At 53.0% G+C, this 14,439-nt stretch overlaps 6 protein-coding genes across 6 annotated transcripts, besides 11 other annotated features; all 6 read left to right on the top strand.

Moving 5' to 3' along the window:
• Positions 1 to 46: part of a sequence feature (G-rich) that runs on past the window's edge.
• A 475-nt stretch (positions 47 to 521) lies between these two features.
• Positions 522 to 544: a microsatellite.
• Positions 545 to 935: 391 nt separating this feature from the next.
• Positions 936 to 966: a microsatellite.
• Positions 967 to 1,215: 249 nt separating this feature from the next.
• Positions 1,216 to 1,234: a microsatellite.
• A 130-nt stretch (positions 1,235 to 1,364) lies between these two features.
• Positions 1,365 to 1,410: a sequence feature (A-rich).
• Positions 1,411 to 1,769: 359 nt separating this feature from the next.
• Positions 1,770 to 3,677, top strand: Tco025E_01686 (uncharacterized protein; the record flags this gene model as incomplete). The annotated part of the gene is made up of 1 exon (XM_029368623.1): positions 1,770 to 3,677. One exon carries the CDS (start codon positions 1,770 to 1,772, stop codon positions 3,675 to 3,677), a length of 1,908 nt encoding a protein of 635 aa, XP_029231263.1.
• Positions 3,678 to 4,076: 399 nt separating this feature from the next.
• Positions 4,077 to 4,130: a sequence feature (A-rich).
• A 30-nt stretch (positions 4,131 to 4,160) lies between these two features.
• On the top strand, positions 4,161 to 4,898 carry Tco025E_01685 (S-phase kinase-associated protein 1; the record flags this gene model as incomplete). The annotated part of the gene is made up of 1 exon (XM_029368622.1): positions 4,161 to 4,898. The coding sequence occupies one exon, from the start codon at positions 4,161 to 4,163 to the stop codon at positions 4,896 to 4,898; it is 738 nt and encodes a 245-aa protein (XP_029231262.1).
• Positions 4,899 to 5,211: 313 nt separating this feature from the next.
• Positions 5,212 to 8,409, top strand: Tco025E_01684 (putative calcium-transporting ATPase; the record flags this gene model as incomplete). The annotated part of the gene is made up of 1 exon (XM_029368621.1): positions 5,212 to 8,409. One exon carries the CDS (start codon positions 5,212 to 5,214, stop codon positions 8,407 to 8,409), a length of 3,198 nt encoding a protein of 1,065 aa, XP_029231261.1.
• A 258-nt stretch (positions 8,410 to 8,667) lies between these two features.
• Positions 8,668 to 8,721: a microsatellite.
• Positions 8,722 to 9,245: 524 nt separating this feature from the next.
• Positions 9,246 to 9,277: a microsatellite.
• Positions 9,278 to 9,531: 254 nt separating this feature from the next.
• Positions 9,532 to 9,553: a microsatellite.
• Positions 9,554 to 9,603: 50 nt separating this feature from the next.
• Tco025E_01683 (geranylgeranyl transferase type-2 subunit alpha) lies at positions 9,604 to 11,103 on the top strand (the record flags this gene model as incomplete). The annotated part of the gene is made up of 1 exon (XM_029368620.1): positions 9,604 to 11,103. The coding sequence occupies one exon, from the start codon at positions 9,604 to 9,606 to the stop codon at positions 11,101 to 11,103; it is 1,500 nt and encodes a 499-aa protein (XP_029231260.1).
• Positions 11,104 to 11,621: 518 nt separating this feature from the next.
• On the top strand, positions 11,622 to 12,113 carry Tco025E_01682 (uncharacterized protein; the record flags this gene model as incomplete). Its single annotated transcript, XM_029368619.1, has 1 exon — positions 11,622 to 12,113. The coding sequence occupies one exon, from the start codon at positions 11,622 to 11,624 to the stop codon at positions 12,111 to 12,113; it is 492 nt and encodes a 163-aa protein (XP_029231259.1).
• Positions 12,114 to 12,689: 576 nt separating this feature from the next.
• Positions 12,690 to 12,713: a microsatellite.
• Positions 12,714 to 13,263: 550 nt separating this feature from the next.
• Positions 13,264 to 13,312: a sequence feature (A-rich).
• A 141-nt stretch (positions 13,313 to 13,453) lies between these two features.
• Positions 13,454 to 14,281, top strand: Tco025E_01681 (uncharacterized protein; the record flags this gene model as incomplete). The annotated part of the gene is made up of 1 exon (XM_029368618.1): positions 13,454 to 14,281. One exon carries the CDS (start codon positions 13,454 to 13,456, stop codon positions 14,279 to 14,281), a length of 828 nt encoding a protein of 275 aa, XP_029231258.1.
• Positions 14,282 to 14,439: the final 158 nt, after the last annotated feature.

The following is a 14,439-nucleotide window of genomic DNA, read 5'->3' as shown; positions in this document are numbered from 1 at the left end:
CTCTCTTTCTCCCCCCCCCCCCTCCCTTACCCTAACCCTAACCCTCTTATGCACCTTCACGCACGCGTGCGCAGGCAGTTTGGAAATAAACCAAAAGCAGAATGAAAAGAAAAAAAGGAAGGGTCTTTGAAGAGCAGAAGAGTGGGGGAAAAAGGAAGGCAAGGCCAGAGTCAGTGTGGTGAGTAGCACACAAACGAGCACAAGAAAAAGAGGAGGTAAAAAGCAGTGAGTGACAAGAAAAGAGGCAGCGGGGATGGTGCTGGCTGGCTAGCGGGCGGCACGGGGGTGTGGCCACAAGTGTCCTTGCCCCTACGCAAATCTCACGGATATGTATGCACGTTACGGGGAGGACTTTTTCTGTTCGATGGGAGGGCAGGGGCTGACTGCGCAGCGCCCCAAGCGCTAAGAAAATGAGAGCAGCGGGGCAGAGAGAACAAGATGGCGGCGGGGGAGGGGGAGAAATAAAAAAGAGTGAAATAAAAAGGAGGAGAAGGAGCGTAAAGTATCGGCTCGATTCAGAGCAAAAACAACAACAACAACAACAGGGAACACTAAGAGGAAAGACAATGGAACCGCCGCTCGCTGACATGCTAGTCTTCTCCATGCTTGCACATGAGAGTGACAAGAGGAGACAGAGCCATTCTGAGGACGGCATGTGAGTTCCAATCAGCTTTTAAGGCCATCCGCTCCTTAGGCAAACTCCCTCCGCCTCATTTTTTTGTTTTGGTTTTCAGAGAGCCCGCCCGCGCCCGCCCATCAAAAATTTATTGTAGAATTTTATACAACAAAAAGTGATTTGAAAAATATATAATTGTAAGGGTGTCATGATTCACTAACTTGTATGCATGTTCTTCGTGGATGCACATATGCAGAACACAATGACATCGATTGCCTTTTCTAACCCTAAAGGAATTCGGAGCAAGTGCAAGAGAGAAGGATGTGTGGAGTGGGGGGGGGGTGGGTGGGAAATAGTGGTGTTCGCTGTTCCTCACTTGCTATGCGTGTCTCTATATGCCTACCTGTGTGCACACAGGTAGGGGGGATGTTGCTTAAAGGGAGGGAAGGTGGGACACCAAATAGCAAATAAAAGGGGAGCGGCAATACTAATAAAAACAACAACAACTGCGTGGCACCGCATCATTGGTCTATTGTTCATCTTGATCTGTGTGTCTTTGTCCCTGCATCTTTTTGTCCTCCTTTTGTACGCGCAAGGTTTTATTACTATTATTATTATGCTGCACTCAAACTCACTGTTGGTGCCGTTGTGGTTGTTTATGATTCTTAGTTCTTTTCCCTTTGGTTTGTGTGCTGTCCTTTTTTCCTCTGTTCCCTTTCCCCTCTTTCACGGTTGTTTTTTCCCCTCACTTGCTTTCTCTTTTTTGATGTTTCTTTCTTTCTTCTTGCCTCTTTGCGGGTTACTTCCTCCTCGGTAGCCTTGCCCACGCCGAGGGCCAGACACGCAGACTTCTTTGTTTTGTCCCAGTGAGTTATCTCACTGTGTCGAGCGAGGAGGGATCGACACTTCCGGCACCTCGCACCTTTTTTTTTGCTTACGTTTTATATTATTGTTGTTGTTTTTTTCTCGACGCATGTCTTGTGGAGATGTCTCACTTTGAGTTCCTTTCCTTATTTCTTGTGACTGATTTGCGTCATGTCTTATTTGCCGCTCACTCCCCCCTTTCTGCGCCTCTCTTCCTGCTAGAAGCATATAGGAGGGGGGAAGCGGTTGTGGGCCGTCTTTTTGCTGTGTTGGTTGAGCAAAGCATTCGATGTTAGAGGAGGCCGTGCTTGCTGGAAAGGCGGTGCAGTTGTGGGAGCTGCCAGCCTGTTTGCACGCGAACGAGCCGTTGCTGCGTGGGTTCTTCGCACGCCACTTTAACCGAACCGCCGCGGCTCGCATAAAAACAGTGGTGTTCAGCAACAATAGTCGGAATGCCGCGGAGGGAAGGTCCGGTGACCCACCTCCAGTGGGGAGCGAGGCTACGGTTGAGTTCTTCGAACCCGAGGGGGTTGAGTTGGTGCTGTCCCGGATCATCCAGCACGAGCTCCTGGAGCAGGACAAGCCCCACCATCTGGAGCTGAGGCGGGGGTTTATTTATTTGGGTCAAGACCGCATGCTAGTGGAGGGCGTCGTGCATCTCCTGCGGTCGTCATCAGCGGGGGCTAAGGACCTGCGTGAAGGCAATTGCTCTGCCGTGACGCGGGAAGGCGCAAAAAGGCCGGGCGCAAAGGGAGCCAGCCATGTTGCTGCTGCTGCTGCCAGAACCCATGCAACTGTCGACGACGCTGATGATAAGTGCAAGGGCGACGCAACTTTTTTTGGGGACTCTGGGGTGGCCAATGGACTGGATGAAGAGGAGGAAGAAGAAAACGTGGAGGCGGAAACGGATGACGAGGATCACGACAACGACAACGATGATGACGATGATTGTAGCGATGAGGATGGGGGTGAGGGAGCTGAAGACGCGCGCCAACGTGTAGGGAGAAGCGGCGGGCCCCAGCAACAAATGCGCCCGGTGGGTGGGGTGGATGCTGTGGTGCTCTGCATGACATTTGTGTGCGTATTTGATCTCCATCAGCAGGGTGGTGGTGTTAGTCGGCCGCATAAAGTCGATGAGGCCGGCGTTGGCATCACTCCGCACATCGTATTTCAGCTCTTGCGGGGGACCTGTTTTGTCAGGAAGATTGTCATATTTAACCGCGAGGCTTCGCTCGAGAGCGGCGGCGCTGCGAAGCGTCGCGTAGTTCGCGCCCTCGTTGAGGTGGGTGCGGAAGAGGATGCACAGAGGGTGGAGGAGGAGTTTCACGGAAAAATTCTGGAATTGACACGTCCAGGGCCGCGGGGGCATGAGGTGGAGTACCGTCACCGCATATACGCGCGGTACAAGGACGACCCGCACACGCACCGGCAGCTTGCTGTGCCACTAAACACACAAACGGCGCTCAGCGTCACACCGCGGAACATTGCCATGATGGGTCCTGTGTTTCAGCGACAGCGATGTGACCGTGAGACATCTGAGAGGAGTGAAGTGGTGCGGGAGGCCCTCGACGAGTATGGTGCAGCAGCCCACAGCAGGCAACAGGAGCAGCAGCAGCATCAGCACCAGCATTTCCATCACCGAGGGGATGACGTCATGGTAAGGGGTAGTGATAATAATGGGGGAGGTCAGGTCCGCAATAAAAGAAGGCGTGAGCGATCAAGTGGGGAGAGGTGTCGGCACCGCTCTAGGCGGCGGTTACACGACCGAGAGGATTCGGAAAAACGCCGCCGTTCCAGTCGTGAGCGTCACAGCCACCGTCAGCAGGGGGCCCATGAGGATGAGGAGAGGCGGGGCGAGCGCAAAGGGGTGCCCGCCGTGGCGGACAACGCCATGCAACACTCAGCGAGTACGGCCAGCAGCACGTTCGAGCACCACCACCAACTCTGGCAACAGTGGCAGCTGCAAAAACAACAAGAGTTGGAACTACAGAAGAAAGCTCAGCAGTATGGCTCTTTACATCTTTCCCCTCATGAGGGTTTGGGGGCTGCTGTGACGCAGACCCCTGGCGTGCAGTACCCACTGCCCCCCGGATGGCGAGCCATCTACTCCGATGAACATAGGCGATACTACTACGTGCACCGCGACCCGGTGACAGGGGCGGAATTATCTGCTTGGACGATAACACACATACCATGATGAGGTTTGGTGAAACGTGGCCGGGCGTTTTATGGATGGGGCTCTCGCCTCTGTCAGCCGATTGGAAGTTTCAAGGGACTTTCTGCGGTTAGTAGAAGCCGAGCGCAACGAAAATAAAAAGTAAATATTCGTACTGGACGAGCGATGGCTTTGGAAATGTTTTGCGACTAAGTTTGGAGAAACAAAAAAAAAGAAACAAACTTTGTTTCTGCCTTTATTGATTGGACACGTTTTTGATACACTGATAGTGCACGTCCATGATGTACATTGCATAGGCGCATTCGACATTACATTTGACATCTATCGTCTTGTGTTTCATCTTCCACTACTGGTAGATGGCGTTTTATGTGCGTGTGTGTGGTTTTTTTTTCACTGTTTGCCTCTGACTGCTGAATAATGTTTCTGTTTCATGTTTTTTTTGCTTTTGTCTTTAATGTGTATCTTTTTCTTATTGACTTTTCCCTCTGCTCCGTGAGGAAAACGATGCCGGATCAGTTGTTGGTGCTGATTGGATCTGATGGCAAGCAAGCAACCGTAAGTCGGTCTGTGGCGACGCAGGCCTCGTTGGTGCTGCGAGACCTACTCGACGGCAGGGAACCCACACGACACGTAGAACTCACCGCCGCCGCGACAGTAGCTCTGGCGAACAAGGCGCCTTCTGTTCAAATGGCGGCCGCAGAGAACACCACCGCCACGACTGCTTTTGCGACGTCCAGTGGCAATACTACTAGTAGAAGTGGTGGTGGCACCAATATTCCGGCTGTAGAGCTGCCGTTTCCCTACTTTACAGGTGATTTACTGCAGCGGATTTGTGCGCACATGACGTATCGGTACAATTATCAGCCACCGAACCGAGAGAGCGACACGGCAAAAGAGGCGAGCGGTAACAGTGGCGGCGAGGCTGCTGTGGGGCTTCCGGGACGAAATGTCATGCGCGAGATTCCTCGCCCGATGGTATTGCCACTATCTGAATACCTGGACCCCTACGACCGCCGCTTTATTGAGGACTGGGATGAGGCGACAACGGTGATGATGGTCAAAGCAGCAACCCTTCTCAATTATGAGGAGTTGCTGTGTTTGGCATCCGCAAAACTGGCCGTGTATTTATCAGGGAAGTCTGTTGAGGGTATTCGGGCCTTCCTGGGAGCAGAAGGTGACTTTACACAAGAAGCGGAGGCCGAGCTAAAGAAGGAGCTGAAGCGGGTGCTGGGTAGCCGGTAGTGGGTGAGGACAGGGAAGGAGAGAAGGAGAGGGATCAAGTTGATTTTCCTGTCTTGGCATTTATGTAAACATCAGGTCCATTACTGATTCTCTTTTACTCCTTCTCCTCTCCCCCTTTCCTATTTCTACCTACGTTTGCACTACGCCTCATTACATCAGAAATAATGGTTACTCTTGTTATTTCCACTGTTTTACCTTTATTAGCACTCGCAGGAAGGGTTGTATTTTTATAGTGTTTGTTTGCTGTGGGTGAAGCACTGCGATTAGGCCACATCATCCTCCCTATTAATTTTATTCTTACTTTGCTTCTTGGATGCAAGGGGGGCAGATCGCGGTGCCTATTTGCTCTGCGAATACTCGAGAGGGTGCGGAAGATGACCTCATAGCTGCACTTCCGGGCATCATAGGGCACAAGCGCATCGAGCAGTTTAATTCCGAGGTCGCTGGGCACCAAGGGCTTCTGAGACTGCTTGACGTCCACTGTGAAGATCCCACCGCGTGGAGCAATACTCCCGGTGTCCGTGGCGGGGTGCTGGCCACCTCCGTGCCCGAGCGACGAGCGCGGTTTGGCGCCAATCGTTTACCGCGCAGTCCGAAAAAAAGTTTTATGTCTTTTGCCAAGGAAGCTGTCGAAAGTGATCGAATCCTGCAACTTCTCATTGGTTCGGCAATTTTATCCATTTTGCTCGGTATGACGACGCCGGACTATCGCGAGGGGAAGGTCGATGTAAGTACGGGGTGGGTGGAAGGTGCGGCAATTTTTCTCTCTGTTTTCATTGTCGTGGTGCTGGGTGCGTTGAACAATTACAAGAAACAGGAACAGTTTTCGCAGGTCCTTGAAAGAGAGGATCAGACGCGACAACTTGTACTCGTTTGGCGCTATGAAACTGCCCCCGACGGGGAGCCGCTTCTTCGACCGAGGGAGATACACAATGAGGACGTTGTAGTGGGTGATCTTGTGCAGATATCTGCAGGCATGGAGCTGACGTTTGACGCCATTCTGTTTGATAACCGTCACGTTGTATGCGATGAGTGCAGTGTGACGGGCGAGAGTGAGGAAGTCGTGAAGGACCTCCACCGTGACCCCTTCTTGATTAGTGGCTCCAGCATTCTTGACGGTTCTTCCGACGCCGTTGCCGTTGTCTGTGCGGTGGGGGAAAATAGTTTTGCTGGGGAGATCGCCATGACAATTCATAGTACCGAGAAGAGGAATACACCCCTACAAGACCAGCTTGAGGTGCTGGCAGAGCGAATTGGGACGATTGGTTTATTAGCGGCTGTGTTAACGTTTACGGCGCTTTTCCTAAAAGAAGGCTATCGGATTGTGGTGTATGGCAGCCCATTTTTTGCCATGAAATTTTTTGAAAACCTCACCACAGCCATTGCCATCGTTGTGGTGGCAGTACCCGAGGGGCTTCCTCTATCGGTGGCGATTTCACTTGCTTATTCCATGCGTCGCATGCTGCAAGATGGAAATCTGGTGCGACACCTGGCTGCGTGTGAGACGATGGGTGGAGCCACTGTACTTTGCACGGACAAGACGGGTACCATTACGTCGCCCGACATGAAACTTGCCCGTGTTTTCTTTCAAGGTCGGAGTTATGCGAGGGCGGAGGATGCTTCAAACGGTATAATGGCTAGTCATGACGCCATTGTCACGCTTTCCTCACCACGCTCTGCCGCACACCTGATGGAGTGTGTTGCCGCTAGTGCCTTGGATCCGGAGTTGGGGCGGGCGCGGAGTAGAACTGGGGAGGCCCTAATGCAACTAAAGTCTAGTATGAGTGTCGTCGCGGAAGATGGGCGTATCACTCCCTTTTCCTATGATGAGGAGCCACTGTTGGCCATCATGCGAGATACATCATCCTGTGTTCGTTTTCCATTTAGTTCCCTTCAAAAAAAGAGTACGACGGTGCTCAAGCTTCCCAATGGGGTCTGTCGCGTGTACGTAAGTGGAGCGCCAGAGATGGTACTTGCTGCTTGTCAAAATGTTGTCGCAGAAAACGACCGCCTGGCTCCGCTGAACGACGCACGACGTGCGTACTATACGACCATTCTAAAGGACTATGCACAGGCTGGTCTTCGTACGGTTTGCTGTGCCTACGGGGATATTAACCCCTTGGAAGAAGCTGTAGGGCTCTCTGGCATGCCCCTGACTCCACCTAATGTCCCGTTAACCTTCTTGGTACTTATTGCATTAGAGGAGGCAATTCGTCCCGAGGTGCCAAGGTCTTTGGAACTCTGTGCCCGTGCCGGGCTGCGTGTGGTTATGATTACAGGTGACTCGACGCTCACGGCCATCAATATTGCGAGTCGTTGCGGTTTGCTAGCTCTGGAGCGACCCTCAGGTTTTGCTACTTGTCACAGCTCTTCATCACCATGTTCGCCCGCGTCGTTGCAGGCGGTAGATGCTCTCATCGCGGAGGGTTATGTGCTGAGCGGAACGGAATTCCGCAGCCTCAAGGATGAGGAATTGCTAGATAAATTTATGCGAAATCTTTGCGTCTTGGCCCGCGCCACCCCGTTGGACAAGAAGCGCGTTCTGCATCTCTTAAAGCTCCTCAACCCTCTGGCTGTGGTGGCGGTGACAGGTGATGGCACAAATGATGCCCCCGCCCTTAAAACGAGTGATGTGGGATTTGCAATGAATACTGGCAGTGACGTGGCAAAGCGTGCCTCCGACATTGTTCTCCTTGACGATAATTTTGCCGGTATGGTGAAGGCAACCATGTGGGGTAGAAACGTAAAGGACAACATCAGGAAATTCCTGCAGTTTCAGTTAACTGTGAATTGTGTGGCGTGTTTGATTGCATTCTCTGGCGCGCTTATGAACGAGCAAAACATGTCACCACTGAAGCCGGTGCAATTGCTCTGGCTCAACCTCATCATGGACACCTTGGCGGCACTGGCTCTGGCAACGGAGTTGCCTTCTGAGTCCACGCTTCTCTCGCGTCCGCCAGAGTCTCGTAACACGCCTGTGATACTGCCTAGTATGTGGTTTCAGGTGGCAACGCAGGGCGGGTTTCAGTTCCTCACGCAGATTCACCTGCTTTTAACCGGCAATAAACACTTTAAAACCAAGCATGCAGCTGAGGGGTTGCCGAACACGTTCCCCGTCATGGAGCACTTTGGGCCCAAGCATCTCTCCATTGTGTTCAATGTGTTTGTGCTCATGCAGGTGATGAATTTTTTTAATGCCCGTCTTTTAAATCGGGACGAAACCTTCTTTGGGCGCTGGGGCGATAGTTCAGGCCTGTTGTTGATTGTGTCCCTGATTGTGGTCTTGCAGGTATGCATTGTGCAGTACGGTGGCCGCCTGATGTCAACAGTACCATTAACGACACACGAGTGGATGGTTTGCATCGGGTATGCCAGCACGAGTCTCGTGGTGGGTGCGATCTCGCGGTGGTGGTGGTGGAAAGCGCCCCGTGGCGAGGGAGGCGGTACTGCACACTGGGCACGGTGGCGCCTGGAGAATCTCCGCAGTCCATCGACCGAAAAGCGTAGCTAGTGAATGTTTTAAACCGATCATTAAAAAGTAACAACAGCAAATCCAGCAACGAACGAATCGTGAGCGACGTTGTTGACTTCTTCACATGTCTTTTGACACTCTACTCTGCCGCGGTCAATACGGGATGGAATGAGGGGGGTGGGAGAGCGATAGAACCAGCGCAAGAGAGGAATAGCATCGGCGAGAGAAGGAGCGGGATGAACACGACGAGGGAGGTGGGGGGAGTGGAAATGGATAGTGCATGGGTTTGAGCGAGTAAAAAATAAAAATAAAATAAAAGAGACAAAACAAAAACAACAACAACAACAACAAAGAAGCTTCATGCTGTTTTCTCCTTCCCGCCGCCCTGCATGTTTTTTCGGGAGCTTGTGGCGTGTGCATACCTGCGCTCGTTTACCTGTGTCTCTATGTATCATTTGTGGCACACTCTGCTTGCTTCTTGGCGTTTCCTTTCTTTGTTGTGTGCGCCACCCATCGGAGGTAAAAACACACGAATGTGGCAATTGTCCTGTGCGCCGGTGGTTTTATTTTGTTGTGTTTTTGGGTGGGTGGGTGTTTTCTAACTTTCTTGTTTTTTAGAGGGAGGTGGATAGAATGTGCGACACGACTGGGACAGGGCGCAGAGGGTGCGTCTTGTTGAACCGTTCCGATGTTTTTTATTGTTAATTGATTTAAAATTTCAATTATGGCCGTGTTGGAAGGCGGTGAGTGCAGTTTTTTTTTAAAAAATATATTACTATTATTATTTGCTGTTTTTGTTCTTGCTGCTCATCGGCTATGGAGTTCTTACTCTACAAACACGCACACATAAAGTTCCTGAAATGGATGCGTTGAGGATGTATTTCTGTATGTGTGTGTGTTGTATATAGAGTTGTGCCTCGGAGTGCATGGGCGATCGCTGCCATTATTTGATGTTGTGGTGCGCTGGAGTTTGGCGTGTGCCTCTAGGCATACGTGGGTTTCTTCCCCCAAGAGTCTCTCCCTCTCCCTCTGTGCGTGTATTTCCTCTTTATTCCACCTTTACTTCGGCGGGCATGACATGTCAGTGGTGTCGGGGTGATACACACTTACTTTATAGAAGCACCGGTTGCTTTCCTTTCTGCGTGTGTCTGTGTGTGTGCGCTCTCTCTCTCTCTCTCTCTCTTGTTGGGTTGTTGGGGGGCCGCCGGTGTTCGGAGCTCGCTGTGTGCGGGGATGCACGATCAACGGAGAGTGCGCCGCGAGGTTGACGAGGCCTCGCGGGAGCGCGAGCGCGCCGAGGTGCAGGCATTCACCTCTCTCTACGACGCCCTGATGAGGCAACGCGCTGCTCACGTCTACTCGGAGGCGGTCCTGTTGCAGCTGTCGGAGCTGCTCTGCAAGAACCCAGAGGCGTACTCGATGTACAACTACCGACGCAATGTCCTGCTGCATCTTTGGAAGGAAATGCGGGGAAAGCGGGAGGAAGGCGTCGAGGCAATCGAGGCCGCCAAAGAAGTCACAGATATGGAGGGCGTTCCAAAGGCAGGTGCCTCGCCCCCGTCACGGACTGAGGAAAGGGACCCACGGACCGCCGTAAAAAGAGAGATGGAGTGTCTCAAGGAGGAATTGAGGCTAAGCTCAAAGATACTTCTTCGCGATTACAAGGTGTACGCCGCGTTTGTGCACCGGCGTTGGATTTTTGCGCAGCTCAAGCGGCTCGCCAAAGACGCCGTCCTCGCCGCTACTGCCGCAGATGCCGCCGGTGTCACTGGGCGAGGCCCTTCTGCCAGTGTGGATTGCCCAGAGGAGGTGCGTTTCTGGTCTTCTGTGCTAATGAAGGAGAAGGAGCAGTGCGATGCGTTGCTCGCGGTGGACGAGCGCAATTTTCACGCTTGGAACTATCGCCGGTGGGCGTTGCGGGAAATAGCGCAGATGGAGGAACTCCTCGCGCGGTACTCCGTCGACGCGGCCGAGGAGGCGGTGCCCAGTGTGAGACAGCAACAAGAAGAGCAGCCCCAGTCACGTGGCGACGCGGGTGGTGCAACACCGCGTGGCTCGTTTTTCACTGCTGACGAGCTGAAGGAGTTGAAGTTTACCACAAAAATGGTCCAGAGGAACTTTTCCAACTACAGCGCGTGGCATCAGCGTGGATTACTCATCAAAACGGCGCTTCAACGACTGCAGCAAGGGACGGAGGATGATGTTACGCGTGACGCCAAATTGAGGGAGGCGTGGGCGCAGCTGGAGGAGGAGTTGGGGCTTTTTACCACTGCGATTTTCTGCGATCCGTCGGACCAATCGGCGTGGTACTACGTCCAGTTTCTCAGCCGGGCAGCCGACACTTTGCAGCACATCTCGCCTGCGCACCGCGCTGAGTGTAGCGACTTTATACTGCGTCCGATTCAGGCGTGCATAGAGCTTTTGACCGAAGAAATGCGGCTGGGCGAGGAGACAGATATGTACTGGCCTCGCTACTACCTCTTCAGCGTACTACTCGCCTCCTGCGGTTGCGGCAATAGCAATAGCGACACGAAGAACAGGGCGACAGCTGCAGTGACTGCGCTGGCACGCGACATACGGAGAGCGCTATGCCACACTGATTTACCCAGCGACACTAGTGACATTGAGGAGGATCGTCTGTGGTGTCTGCGGGAGCTCGCTGCGGAGTTGGTGCGGGCGGACCCTATGCGTGCCGGCATGTACCGAAGCCTTCTCGCTGCTGCTGTCAGTTGAGGCGGCGCAACGAGCTGAATGGCTCTGGTGTATGCAACGACGAAGGGCAAAACAAAACAAACCAAAACGCGCTGTGGAGTCAAAAGACACATAATCACACAGTGAGAGGGAGGGGGCGGAAGTGAAGGGCGCCAGGCAGGAGGCGAGGAAATAGTCCCTCACGAAGAAATGCATACATAATGATAACGAAAAGAGAAAAAAAAAAAAGTCCGTTTGCCTTTTTTTTTTTATTTTACGCTGGGCATAAATACGTCTCACCAGCATCCGCTCAGTTTATTTGTCGTTGTCTTCTTCTTACTCCCTCTGCCTCATTTTTCATTCATTCCCCTGCTTCGTTCTTTTGTCTTTTTTTTTTGTCGGTGCATATGTGTGTTGCTCGTTGAATCCACAGCGTCTTCAACTCGGTATTTTCGCCGGCGTCTTCCGTTGCCCGTCCAGAGCGAAAAAAAAAACGAAGGAAGCGTGGGCGTGTTCCAGGCGTTGTTTCTCGTACACCTGCAGTAGATCACGGAAGAGAAATGGGATGCAAGAGCTCAAAGGCGAAGGAGCCGACCGCGCGGCCAGCCACCAAGAAGCAAGATAACGCGCCCACCCCCACCAATCCCAGCGAACCCGTGGTCGCCCCAACCGAGCAACACGCGAAGCAGCCTGTGGATACGAAAAAGCTGGAGGTGGTGGCCCCCGTGGGTCGTGCCGGCAACAGCGAGGCGGTCGACACCGGATCACCGGCCGGGCCGCCGAAGGTAGTTGCAGGCCAAGGCGGCAGCGACACCAGGCGGGCGACATCAAACACCACCTCAAAGCAGGAGCTGGATGACGAAGGCAATCCGCTGCTTCTACCGAACGGTGATTGGGTAAGGACGGAGGGCACGCCGTTTTACTATTCGGAGAAGGAGAACTTGTACTTCCACCCGCCCAGCTGCCAGTTCTACGACCCGACAAACGAGATGTGGTACGACCCGGAGAAGGACGAGTGGTACTACGACGAAGAAAACGAGGCGCATACGTAGAGGGATATCCCCCTTTGTACTTTATGAGGGGGAATAAAAGGAGTGATGCATAGATGGGAACAAGAAGGGGAGCAGGGAAACCAGGGGCTGCATGGGAGCGAAGACAACATAGAAGGGAGGGGCTGACAAGGGGAGGAGGAGAGGGAGAGCGAGGGGGGGGGCGGGGGCGAACGAACTGCGAGTGTGCGTAGGAGAGAAGGAACACGGGTGCAAGAAGAACACGACCTGGCATAACAAGAGGAGGATGTGGGTGGTTGATGGGAACTTGTTGGGATGGCGATGGGAATGCGTGCCTCTTGTGGGGGATGCAAGCGAGAGTCCCACCTTTGCTCAACAACTCCTCCATTGTTTTTCCCCTGCGTATGCATGTATGAAAAAAGGGCAATGAAGAAGATGTGGTGACGGTGTTGGACCGAGATTAATGCGTGTCGCTTTTGGTTTGTTGGCCTTGCCCTTACCTGTTATTCCGTTTGCACTAGGTACGTCGCACGAACCCACCCAGAGGCGGACGTCCCAAAGGTAAGCGAGGGAAAGAGGATTGCCCTGGGCGAGAGACATGGGGAACAGCAACCAGCAACACACACACACACACACACACACGCGGGAAACTTTGAAGGAAGATGAAAGCGGTGGGGTGGACTGAGGCGTGCTGCTGAGGATAGAGAGCGAGTTTTGTGAGTGTGGGTAGTTACAGTTACGCGTGCGTGGAAAATATGTTGTCTCTCTGCTTGTGTCGGCTTGGGGGGTTGCCACTGCGGTGATTGTTTTTCCCCCTTCGCACAACCTTTACACTCCTAGGGTGTTGTAGAACCTTCTGGATTTGTTACTATTCGTTTTCTCAAGCGTCTTTTTTTTTCTGTGTGTGTCTTGGGGGAATAGAGGAGTCTGCGTATTTGAAGGTGTGCTTCGTGACACACACACACACACCTTGACTAAGAGACGAGGGTGAGAAAGGACAGAAGGAGTTGATGAAGTAATATATATATATCGAGAGAACTGCACAGAAAGCAGCAAAGGAGCAAGTTAAATAGCTGTTGTATATATGTGTGTGTGACACTCTCTTTGATTTTGGCAGCTTGCTGCTTGTGTTCACTCTCACTCTTGCCTTCGCTCTGTCTGACTGTGTTGCCTCGTCCCTTCTTATCCACCGTTTTGTTTTTCTTTTGTTTCATTTTATTATTATTATTATATATATTTTTTTGGTTGTCACTGTCGGCTCCGAGGGAAAGGCAGTTTTTGGTATTTGTCTTTTGCGCGTGTGTCGGCATTGTCACTGCCGCTGCAGCAGCGGTTGACACGCTTTGCACACCGCACGGAAGTACTCGGCGGGGTGCAGGGCGATGGCATTCATATCCTCGGATCCGTACTTCTACGACAATGAGATTGACCGCATGCTGGCGGAGATGCGTGCGCGACGGCAGCAGCAGAAGCACTTGAGTAAACAGCGACAAAAGCCCGCTGAGCAGAGGTTACAGGCGAGGCGAGGCGCCCCGGCAGACCTCTTTACTTCGCTGCTGGAGCGACAGCAGTCCATGGAGGCGGCTGGGCGACGTGCCTGTTCACCGCCGAAGTCCTCCCTCTTGGCAGAAGCCGAGGAAGGGGGACCTTTGCCACGCCACAACGTCGTCGCCTGCACCCATCCACGGCTTCAAGAAGAGGAAAAGGGGGAGACACGAAGCCATCCAAGCGCTGACATCTCCAACGACGAGTCATCAACAGAATTTTTGCGGCGTGAACTTCGTCTCGCGCGGAACGAGAATGCGCTTCTGCGAAGGGAGATGTACAGAACGCTCACTACCATAGGCCGCTATCTCGCCAAATTAGACGGCAAAGAGAGTGTTCGCCCTGCACTTGACTTAGACAGTGGTATGGCCGAAGGCACGGCGGGGGGCAGTGAGCATGACTCCCCCCTCTCCCCTCTCCCCCCCGCAACAAGTGTGTGGGAGCTGTGCGATCGTGGGGAGCTCCCACTCAGTTCCGAGGAGGCGGCGGTGGTGCGCGACCTCAACGGCGTCATTGCATCCTCGCTGCAGCGTTACGCCAGCCTGGAGAAGAAGTTCTCCTCGCAGGGCTCTCACATTCTGCAGCTGGAAGGGAAACAACGCCGCGAAGAGCCCGAGCGCTACAAGGGCATTGAGGAAGATGCGCCAAACGGACGAACACGGTGAACACGAATAAAACACGACCTACAGTTTGCCGTGGACCATCTCGGGGAGTGCTGACGTTCCTCCAGAATGCTCGAGGTTAACTCTCATGCCTCCCTCCAGCTCCTCACACCCCCTTGAAGAAAAAAAGTGTGGGGGGGGGGGGGAGGAGGAGTGGAGGG

The sequence above is a fragment of the Trypanosoma conorhini genome (assembly GCF_003719485.1).
Source record: "Trypanosoma conorhini strain 025E chromosome Unknown Tco_14.4_contig_00058, whole genome shotgun sequence".
In the NCBI taxonomy this organism is placed as follows: Eukaryota; Euglenozoa; class Kinetoplastea; order Trypanosomatida; family Trypanosomatidae; genus Trypanosoma; species Trypanosoma conorhini.
Note: the sequence above shows the minus strand (reverse complement) of the source record. Positions and strands in the feature narration are given on the sequence as shown.